The sequence below is a fragment of the Gasterosteus aculeatus genome, chromosome X (assembly GCF_964276395.1).
Source record: "Gasterosteus aculeatus chromosome X, fGasAcu3.hap1.1, whole genome shotgun sequence".
Taxonomy (NCBI): domain Eukaryota; kingdom Metazoa; phylum Chordata; class Actinopteri; order Perciformes; family Gasterosteidae; genus Gasterosteus; species Gasterosteus aculeatus.
The window spans coordinates 11,614,917-11,626,391 of record NC_135698.1 but is presented as its reverse complement, the minus strand read 5'-3'; the positions used below and the strand labels follow the sequence as shown (position 1 = coordinate 11,626,391).

Sequence of the window (11,475 nt, the reverse complement as noted above, 5' to 3'; positions counted from 1 at the left end):
TCTAATCAGAGATGTCAATCATTCAGCAATTCGATCAGGCCTGAAACTAGAAGATTACTTCTTAATAGTGACATATGGCGGAATTATGCAAATGTCGGTTAGCGACATCCATGTTGTGTTTCAGAGCAGCGCAAACAGACTGAAAGAGGGGAGGAGGGATTTTGAAGCTGTCAGGAAAGATAATAAAATAACTTTATGTCAATCAGTGCTTTGCTATGTAAAGGAGGATTACAAAAGCCTGACACATTAGTGGAGATTAGACCAAATTTGCTTGTGAATTCAGGCCAAAGAATGGAGTTTCAAATTGCTACTACTTTTATCTCGCTAGCCATCGAAGCCCAGTTATGTTATCCGTCTCCCTGCAGCACGGCGCTGGCCACCGGTTAACAGAGCCGTGTCTCACACTGTAACAATGGTGTGACAGGTAAGAATAGCTGCAATATAGGTGATAAGTGTTGAAATCAAACTGCTGATTGATGATTGGTTTGCAACATTTCTTTGAAATTAAAAGTCAAAAGAATTGTCCTCTTCTTGGTGTAAACGATGACTCCCAAAGTGCACGACTTTGTTAAATAAAAACAACGACGAGCTTTATTTTTTATCAATCAATAATAAATATGTATGTATTTTCTATAGAGCTCAATGGATGCAAAATGTAAAAACCAACCAAATAAGACCAATCATTGTGCGATGTAAATTTTTACGCATTGTCTACTTCATTCCGATTATGGAAAGTTGGTTTCTTATTTGGTAAGTTGTGGTTTTTTCACATCCCTCCCTTAAGGACACTTTACAGTACTAGTAGCCAAAACATACATCCGGATGGCACGTGTGTTTTAAACGCTATCAACACATGCTCGTTTGGGACTTGAAAAAAAGTAATTGACAAATAGACCCCTCAATGTTTTATATTATGTAAACAAACATTTGTGAGGTTTGACTGCTGCCACGCAGCTACAATAAGAAGCTATTGTAAAAAAGCACAATAAAGAACACATCAGTATCACCAGAAAGAGATGAAATTAAATAATCATACCAAAGCAAAGCAAACGTATCATTATCCACATAGTATAAACTGTTTAAACGTGTTTTTATCAAAGACACTCAGTGAAAACTACAATATAACATCATATTTGCATCAAACATCAAAGAAAGCTAAAAATGAACAAAATGTTCACATGTCTGACTCCCTCCATCCTCTTGCATTCCTTCCAAACTTGTAAACAAGTCTGCGTCCGTCCACTCGCTCCAGGATCTCTCTTTTGTAGTAATATCTGAAAGAGGTGAACAGACAAATTCAAAAGGAATTCATCGCAGATCATATGGTATATGTGTTTTGCAAATGTTATATAAAAATCCAGTGTGAGTCTGGTGCCATTCCGCAGCTTTCAATTGATCAACAAATCTAATAAAAAATCTGAAACCAACAATGTATATTTTTCCATTGTTGTTCAATGCAAAAAACACAAATGGGCCACAGAATTGTAACCTTATTATGTCTCAATCAATCAAATACCAAATGAACGTATAAAAACAGAGTAAGATTTGGCTTAATTCTTTTTTGATTTAAGGTCGTCATGAAATGAGTTATATGTAATTGTGTTATTTGACTTTTTCTCTTCTACACATAATACATTTCCTCACAAAACATAAAAATTTCCTTTGCATTCAATCACGTGATATCAAAAGAAAGTAAAAAGTTTGTTTGGTTGTTGTTCCTTTACAACTTTTGTTATCAGAGAACAATCGCTTTGGTGATTGCATCATGCAGCAAAATCTTCTGCACGACCGTAAATAGAAAATCAGCTTTGTGGTCACAGTGACGATACCTGTGGGCACATTTTGAGGTTCCCGTTGGTTTCACCACATTGAAATTAAGCTCATTAGATTAGCTCATTTGAATGTAAAGCTGTGACTTAGCAGGAGATTTTCTGAGAAGCTCATTTCAGTTAATTTAGGAGGAGGGTGAAAACATGAAGCAAATCCAAAATGTGTCTATTCTACGGTAAGTAATCAACAAACGGAAATGTGTTTTAAAATGGTCGAGCTCAGTTAGTTATCCTCTTAATACAGCAAGTGCATTATAAGCTGCTTAAGTCCATTTAATTAGGAACAATGCAGTGAAATGAGATTTCTCAAACTATTGGTATAAATAAAGGCCTTGTGTGCATAAAGGATGTTGATTTTATTGCATGGGTTCGAATTTAATCCCAATTCCAACACTCACGCTCTGTTTTTTATTTTTATTTGTACTACTACTTGTGCAACAGCTGCACGTTTACCTCATTGCCCGGCTTAGTTTCTCATAGGTCATGCTGATGTTATTCTTCTTCTTGCCCCATAACTGTGCCACCGCATCGGACTTAAGGAAGCGGAAAACCCCCTCCGCCCGATCCTCCCATTTGATGAGGCCCGGGTTCCGTTCCGGGTTCAGCAGAATGTCCCTGATGAACTCCCACAAGTGGATCCCCCTCGGGTCTGTTGGCAAAGGAAGCAGGTTGAATGGGAAATAATATAACATGTACGAATATGAAACACGTGTTTGAATAACTCACTGTGTTTTTTGACCTGACGACTTAAAGACCGTTTAATATCTGAGAAAAAGAATAAAAAATACTGTTGAATCTTCAATCTATTTTGTTTATTCAGTTTTTTTCATTTGTAAAACATATTTTTGGGGTTCCATTGAATACCTTGTTGTATTGTATAACTTGTGCATTCCTCACCGGGGCTGGAAGGGGTGGGAGATGCGACGGGGGCAATGGGGGGAATGGAGGGACTGTACACGTCTAAGTCTAAAAGAGAAAAAATGGATTCCGTTCATTTGTTACGTGATTCACTCTAAAAAAAGCACGAGACAAAACAAGGCAGCCGGCTGATATTTTTACATTACCTGCAGGTGGATAGCTGACCTCCGAAAACGAACAGGAGAAGTCTACTGTAAAGGGCACAAAGACAATGGGAAAGGGATAATGAAGAGATCACATCTAAGTAAACGGGTGAAGTCTTGACGCGCCTGTCTGTGTCAACACCTTGGTCTTTATCATCTGGAAAAACAAGTTGTTTAATTAACTCTTACGTTCTGGTTTGAGCTCCAGGTGCCCTAATTCCACGTGGCACTGGCCTGCAGAGATGGGAAAGAAGTAAGTAAGTTGTTTATCAGGTCAAATCAAGCAATAAAATGTGTGTCATTAGCGATTATTTAGCTCTACAATAATGTCTTTAGGCCACTATAATGTGAGTTACACTGTCAGGTAGTCAGGAAATATTCTGCAGATTTAGCACAAACAAATATTGTGTTGCTTTATGATTTATATAAATATATATATATATAAACGCAGATACCTAAAACCTCACGGTTCTGTATTTTCAAGGCAAACAAGCGGCAAAATGTACTCGAAAGCGCACGTCAAACACCTGTCCTTCATGTGAGTAGAGTGGACTGTATGTTTTCTTTTTAACAAGGAGGATCTCTCCATCCAGTCTCCATGTTCATTACTACTGAAAAGTTTCATGTATAAAATGTAGCATCACGCACCAGGAAACTGAGCTGAACTTTTGTCTCTCGGCTCGCAGCAGCAACAACAGCAGCATTGTGCACCGGTTTTGTTCACCTCAAATGTCACCGCGACCTGGAGTTTAAACCTGTTTTGCCTGGTCTTCTGCCTTTTGTGTTTCGAAATGCCATTAACGGTAGACATCAGGTCAATTACAATCCACTGCCATCGCTCACAACATATTATTAGCCTTGAATGTTATTATTGTTTTAATTCCCTCTCGGACACATTTCTCACAAAGTAGCTCCAGTTAAAAACACGCCTCAAACTCTTTTTAATTAAAAAAACAGCTTGTGTCTCCCGCTTCAAACCCCCCTGTGCGCTTTTGTTAGGAGACCTACTCCAACCAGCGGCAACAACAAATCCATCATCTGCCTCGCTTTAATCACTCGCAGCGTGACCCCTGACTGGCTCCTTCAGCAAGACTCAACTCGAGTCACCCGGCTCCTCTCTTACTGCAACTAATCGTTCTCCCCCCCCCATCAGACTCTCTGGGACGCACCGCTCCACTTGAGCTCCGTGATGCTGTGGAAGAGGACGGGTCCCGCGCTGCCCGCGGCGTGAATGAAGTCCTGGTAGCTCAGGCCGCATAGCTGATGGCCGTCCATGTCGAAGTTCTGGAAGGGGACGCTGGAGGCGTCGATCTGGTTGATGTCCATGACCTGCTGCAGCCACTCCCACACCTGGAACTTGCTCCAGAGCTGGGGCTTTGGGTCGCGAGGCCACAGGCGGTTTGAGTAGCCGGACATCCACGTGGCAACTGGAGACGGACGTCAGGGGTTACGTTTGAAGGCAATTGAAGACAAGCACCTCACGAGCATCAGCGAATTTAACTTTGACGAGCTGAATTCCTTGTTAATAATTGATTGAATTGAAGACTTTATGCCGTTGAGGCTTAGGAGAGGCCTAAGGAAGAGCGTGTGAGTGGCGCTCAGCGGCCTCACCATCAGGGTAGGAGTTGGTGGGGCTCCAGGAAGACGTCAGTGGGCTCTCCAGGGTGGTGAATGGAGATATGCTCATGTTGTAGCCGCGACACTCAGATGTACCATGGCCCAGAGGGCTGAGGCCGCACGGGAGAGATTTACTGTAGAAAGGAATTTGAAACATTAGAGAAGTGATTCACCAGCACAAAAGCTGAGTCATAACTGACACACCGTTTACATTCAATCATCATTTTTATGCTTAGACAATAAACTTTTCCAACTTCTGAACAAACATTTTGAGTTTTGATAAGTCAACTTTGCATCTTTTAAACTGGACGAGAATTCTATTAGATCAGAATAAGAGCAATATCCTTTCTTTTGGTGTAAATGTTATGGGACTCTAGTCATAAATCTGTCACTGGTTAACACCCATTTCATTTAGCAACACAAAATGTGTAATTACTTCCTAGCGACACACACCTGTTCCCTGGAAGAACGTTGTCATATCTTTATCACCACGTTCTAAATAAAATTACTCCAAGCTCTGTTACACATTTTAATTCTAGATACTACTCTGCCAGCCTAACAAATGCGACATACAGGCAAGCGACTTAAAGTTTTGCGCTTTCATTCTTACAACTACCAAATGTCAACAGCCCTGAGAGAGTAAGATTTTCCAAGGAAGTATGTGACACATGCTAACATGCAACGGCAGACCAGCTCCTCGGTGGAAAACCTGCTAAACAAACACTTCATGCTGTGCATCAACCCCGTCTACACTGACAAGCAGGTATCGTATCAACCAGGCAGCAAGTATGTAACGTAGAATTTCTTTAGAAAAGAGACAAACACACAGTTAAGGTTATGGATCAGTAACCCTTTAGCTGAGCCGTGGTGAAAAATCCCTCCAGTGCATGTGTAATGGGATTGACGTCAGGAGATAATCAGAGCTTATCAACATGACTGTAGGTTTCATTTCGGTTATTGTTGCCTTATCACAGCATTGGACGCAACTGCATGTCCATTTATAATTTCTCTTCTAATCTCTTCATTTATTTTTATTTTACCTGTCAACTAAAACTTAAATGAAAACTGAGGTTGATGCCAATATCGAATGACTAATGCAGTCTTTCTGCAACAACATTAGCCGGAGCAGAATAGAAGAGAAGAAGGGTTGACCCTGTACAATTGTACTAAAAATATTTCGATTTTAGGGGAATTTATTGAGGTTAATGCATTGTTTTACATTTCATTACACCAAACTTATACTGTATTTGTTACATGCTGGATAAATATTTAAGTGAGACGATGCCAGAGTTAATAAACCACCCACCATCTCGTCACAACATAAGACACAAGTGAGATAAGAAGTTTAAACCCACGGGGATAAGAGAAACTAATCCAAACAATATTTGAGGATTCAACAGATATATTTGAAGAATAGAATAGGTTAAAGACAAGCATATTTATGAACATTTCACAATAAAATTGAATCAAAACATTGAGCCTTTTAGACCTGACCTTAGTTTGACTTATTGTGAAAATCGCTGCTGGTTGCCCGGCGCCAACATGGCAACTTACCAGAGGAATAGAAGGGGCTCTGATCCGGCTTGATAAAGCTCCACTTTCACAACGGCTGACTTGAAATCAATGCTTATTCCTGTAGTTCCAGTAATCTAAAGGACTAGTGTTCACAGTGGGACGAGGTGAGTCTTTTGCTTTCCAGTTCTTTCATTACCAGATGAAAGGTTGCAGACAAACTAGGTGCTGCCCCGCAGTGTTTTTTTTATACTCCCAACTTCCTTATTCTGCACCAATTGGCTACCTGGCCTGGGTTATAGCAAGCAGGTATTTGCATAATGCACACCTACGCACGCACGCACACACACACACACACACACACACACACACACACACACACACACACACACACACACACACACACACACCTCACACAACTTTTATATCTTCCTGGCACTGTTCCCTCCTACCTCACAAACTCGCAGTAGAGACGCAATACTCAAAGCACCCGTGAGGGTGCACCAACACAGGCATGGATCCAGACACACACTGGCTGACAAAGGAAAACGTTCTGTTGCTCAAACAGAACGTTTTTTCATAGAGTTGCTTAAAATAGTGTTTAACCGTCAGAGAGAAAATTTCCCCCGCACCACATTTGTTTTACTTATTTCGTCATAATAACTTATGTGCTGACAACCTTCTGTAAAATGCCCGGGGAGAATTCTTTCACTACAAAAGCAGTTGTTGGAAGACAGTGACGTCTGTGTACTTGACAAGGGCGCAGATGTGAAATGCATCTGTCGGGGGTTACCGGTTTAAAAGTGTCTCTAATTAGTTTTCTACCACAAGGATTTCTTTCAGTCAGCGAGTCAACTTGACTGTTGAGTTCACACATAGCGTCTGTTTGAGGAATGATTATTTTTGAAGTTCAGTTTAATTTTTACTGAGAGCGCTATGGCGGTCCTCACCTGGTCACAATAACACTACATGAAGTGTGTGGAAAATGGAAGGTGTATGCGTGTGCATTTCCCTGTGTCACATTCAAAGTTTGTGCTGCCTTAAAAAGAGAACATCCCAAAAAAACAGGACATGTGTTAAAGAGCTAAGTCAATGCCACGACTGTTCAACTGTCCAAAAGATAAAATCATGTTTCCATTCAAATCCGCCTTTGCACACTGCACAGCTTCACTAGTAAACAAAGGAAACGTGAAGGTCATATTTTTTTGCCCTTCAAATTCCTCAAAACATGTTTGCCCAGTTTTTTTAGTTTTCCAGTTTGCACCAAAATGCAGATTACATCTCTCAAATTCAACACCGTGTAGATTACATAAACCTGATCTATGCAGCAGTGAATGTGTCATAAAAAAATGTATTTAACTTTGTGACCTGGTAACTGCTGCCCTGCACGCTGATAATGATCAGACGGAGTTAGAGCACTCGACTCTTGCTTGACGTCAATTAGCGCTTGGGAAAATTTGAACGTCTTGGATCTTAGATCAAAATCTGATCTGCAACTTTGTACCGCTTCAGTACCTCTTGGTACCAGAGGCGCTAACAGTATCACATTGATAATTGAAGTGACTTTGAGCAGCATTAAACTGCATAATAGACACAAGCGGGGATACGACTGTTAGAAAGTATGTCAAATGTCTCTCAGAGCTGCAGTTGAGAGGAAGGAAACAAGAGGTGAAGCTGAACAAATACACTCGCCTCATTTACTCTTATATATTATATATCCGTCAAGAGTAATTGTAACATTTAATGACCTTTTTAGGCCGACATTGACGGCCTTTCCTCCTCAAACTTATCTTCAGACACACATACACAAAATTTGACCTCTTTATTTACTTCGTGGACGCCAGATTGCCAGACTCCTAATGCCAAAACGTAGCACACCTGATCTCACCTGCTCCTACCTGCAACGGCTACAGGACAAGTTGCCTCGAGCGCTACCCGCAGCCCGTCTGCTGCCTATTTGCAACACAGGTGCTCATTCCTTCCTTCTTTGCAGCAGTTTGCCATCGGCTTTTTAAAGGGCAAATTGCCCCCAGGGTGTAATTTGGAGCCTAAACCAAGCTCGGTGCCTTCCTGTGAATGGCTGACCAGAGTTTATTGCAGTAAGATTAATACGGCCATCAACAGCGAACTGAAGTCGCACATTTCTCATTATAGCCCGAGTTTTGCCGGTAGCTTTCTTTTTGTTCTTTTTTTTAGTCACACTTCTCTTTTGAAGTGAGACACGTTGCAAGGAGAGTTTAGTATTTAGCATCTCATTTCATGGATCTATTTTTCTTGTTTCAGGGCGGATGAGGGTCGACGGGGTCGGAGACGTCCACTGGGGGAACGGCAAAAGGGAGAAAGAGGGTGGGAGAGATCAAGTATGTCATATTTGTGATTCAGCCCACCAACATTGTGAGAGGCAGTGAAAACATCCTCCTAGACACAAGAAAATGTCAAAAAACAAATGTAACCGTTATAGAAAGTGCCATCTATTTTTAAATGACGAGTCAAGTAGAGGCTGACACCAGCCTGTAATAGTTCACTTCTGATCCATTGATAAAGAGGCGAATAACTGGTTTAGTTGTTCTTAAAATATAAATGCTTTTTTTTTTGAGGATGCAGTCAAAATGCTCCCTTTGACAGACAAGACGGAAAGAGGGTACAGTTTGTATGCTCTAATGAACAGGAACTTATTAGTGGGAGTTGTCTATCACTTTCACACTTGCCTCCTGTCTTTCATTATCTGCTTATCACGCCCGTTAGTGTCATCTTTAATACTTCACATTTTGATTAGCATATTATCTGAGGGGAAAGACGGAAAAATTGTCTTATTAGTGTCAATTACTGTTACAAATGACAATTTCACTCCCTGAATTGTGATTTCATGTCCCTTACTTGTCAGAGAGAGCAATGTCTGTGTAATTACAGTATGAAAAGTGAACGATTGCCAATTCTCTTCCTTTCTGGTTCTTTTGAACTCCACAATGTCTATTTGCTTGTCATCTGACTGACTGTATTAATCGGTCTGCACGGAGAACAGAGATTGTGAACGTCCCGCAACTAGTATCCCAAGAGCACGGCATGAATGATGTAAAAATATCTCTTCCCCTGCACAGCGCCCCCCCCAACTAGACCGCCCGCGCCTGACGGGGTAGAGTGTGGGTCTCAACTCTGCCCATAGGGGACACTGTCGTCCCACTGTACTGCTGGGAATCTGTGAAAGCAAGGTCATGTGATGGGGGAAATACAAGAAATGTGCAATGAGAATGTCTAGGCGATGAAATGTGCCCCTTGACTATGATGCTAATGCGTGGCGCTGCCTATACAGGTCACAATAACCCACACGCGTTGTCTCTCTACCCAACTCTTGAGGTAAAAAAAGGAGGAGGCGTAAGAAGGGCAGATTAGCGAGGAAGAGGAAAAAAAGAAGAAAGAATGAGGGTCATGCAGGAGCGGTTTGTTGTGACACAGGTGCACCGTGGCAGCCCTTTGTGTGTCTGTCAGAGATGTGGCACCAATGCAGTCCAGTTTCTCTGCATCATTGACTGGTTTTCTCCCGGATGCATGACACAACAATGACACAGCCTGTCTTTTTAAAGATAAACTGAGAAAATCACACGGACTGTAACCTCCAGCAAGAATGTACAGTGTCGCATCACCGGAATGGATGGAAGAATCAAGTATCAAGTCGTTTATTTGCGACTAAGAATGTAAGAATGTAATGTAAGAACTAAGAATATAAGAATGTATTCATCATGCAAGCACTTAAGCCCCCTAAGTTGAAACATTTAATTATTAAAGCGGCGAAACATTACATTTGTCATGACAAACCTGGAGATAATCAACACTTGACTCTGCTGTTCCCAGCAGCTCAATGGAGCGGAGCTATCAACAGTAGCCTATCTGATTGTTTTGGTTTTTCTATTTCCGATCATTACTGTCTTGGTTCCTTCTCGCCAATCTTATCTGGCAAATATGCAGGCAGAAAAAAACAAGTTTGAATAGCCAGTGATTTCAACAAAGAGTTGTTCAAGAGCAAAACGGAGTTAGAAGAAGAGTGAATATTGGATTGTTCATCAGGTTGTCACACAGTCACACGCTTTACAGATGTGTAATAATGAACTTCTTATTTATAATGATTAGAAAACAGAACATTGTCTGTCTATTAAATGTGAAGACAGCAGGCTTAGTTTAGGTCAGCAGAAAGACTGCAAACAAGAGAAACAGCTACCCTCATTCTGATGAAAGGTGTAAAATCCCACTAGCAGCTACAGAGCTACCAAAAATATTGAGCTTGCTATGTAGATCTTGTTGTTTTCGAATCAATGTAATAATCAAACAACAGCACGTATTGTTTGTTTGTGCCGCTCTATTTATTTACCCAATGCAGCAAGGATTCCAGAAAGTCAGTGCTTGGTCTAACATGAAAGTGGCATCAATCTTCATACATACCGTCCCAGTGAGCACCGCTCGGGATTTCAACCTTGATTTGCAATTGAAAACTGGATGGTTTTCGGTGTAAACAGCTCAGACCAATTGTTGCCCTCCCTTCAGCCGGCTAAAATGCGTCGTATAACGTATAAAGTCTCATAAAACACAAATGTGTTGTAAAATGACTGCAGATTTTTTAAAGGCAATTTTGTTGTGCACATATTTTTTCAAATTCCTCCTGCGCCGGTTGGCAAAATGTGATCTACTGTACATAAGATGTGATTTGAACGCATTTAATGTTTCAAATAGAACATACTAAATATGAAACTATATAGACTGTGCACTGCCAACAAGATGCTCCCCGGACATGATAACGGGACAGCGAATATACATCAAAGTAAAATTAGTATGGAACAAGAATGAGCAGATCATTTGGTTTGACTTCTTCTACAACTTTGAAAGTCTGGAGACTGTGCTGGACTATGAAGCACAACAAAGTGATCAAATAAACTAACAAGGTTTGCTACAGGTCGTCAGCAATCAAGCACTGAATGTAATGTGGCAAGCAGCTAAATTTGGAAAGATCAGGTGTTGAACTATAATATCACATGAGTACGAGCTCTGAAGGTTGAAGGCATACTGTCATGTGTGCAGGGGGCGGATATTCTAGCCTAGTGAATTAGCTCCAGTGCCTTGAGAGCTGTCAACCTTTCCCTGAAATGACTAAATATCCCTTGCTGCGTGCATATGATTCTGGTGGTATGATAATTCAGGGAAGCCGCATGTTGCAGGGCAGATTAATCAAGTTTGACCCTCTCCTGCTGAGTCAAAGCTGCCGTAGTCTAGGATCATTTTGCGGTTAGTTTGGCTGCTTTTTGCATTATGAACAAAGGGATTTCAAAAGCAGTGGGTTCCAATGAGAATGAGGTACTGTGTAAGATCCATTGAAAAATGATAATGCTATAATGTGAGAGATATGACAACATAATAACCAACTAACTAACTAATAGGCTACATATAATAAGTGTAGTTACGTCCATAAT

The 11,475-nt window shown here is 41.0% G+C and overlaps 1 protein-coding gene across 2 annotated transcripts; it reads right to left on the bottom strand.

Moving 5' to 3' along the window:
* Positions 1 to 892: 892 nt before the first annotated feature.
* Positions 893 to 6,417, bottom strand: LOC120808591 (ETS homologous factor). Of its 2 annotated transcripts, none has more exons than XM_040161585.2 (9): positions 6,062 to 6,417; positions 4,502 to 4,641; positions 4,060 to 4,317; positions 3,080 to 3,124; positions 2,894 to 2,938; positions 2,694 to 2,795; positions 2,556 to 2,594; positions 2,283 to 2,478; positions 893 to 1,274 (listed from the first exon to the last, which is right to left on the bottom strand). In XM_040161585.2, exons 2-9 carry the CDS (start codon positions 4,575 to 4,577, stop codon positions 1,175 to 1,177), a joined length of 861 nt encoding a protein of 286 aa, XP_040017519.2. In that variant the 5' UTR covers positions 4,578 to 4,641; positions 6,062 to 6,417; the 3' UTR covers positions 893 to 1,174. The 2 variants fall into 2 exon arrangements, with proteins under 2 accessions (XP_040017519.2, XP_040017520.2); XM_040161586.2 differs by having other exon boundaries at positions 2,727 to 2,795; positions 6,062 to 6,275.
* Positions 6,418 to 11,475: the final 5,058 nt, after the last annotated feature.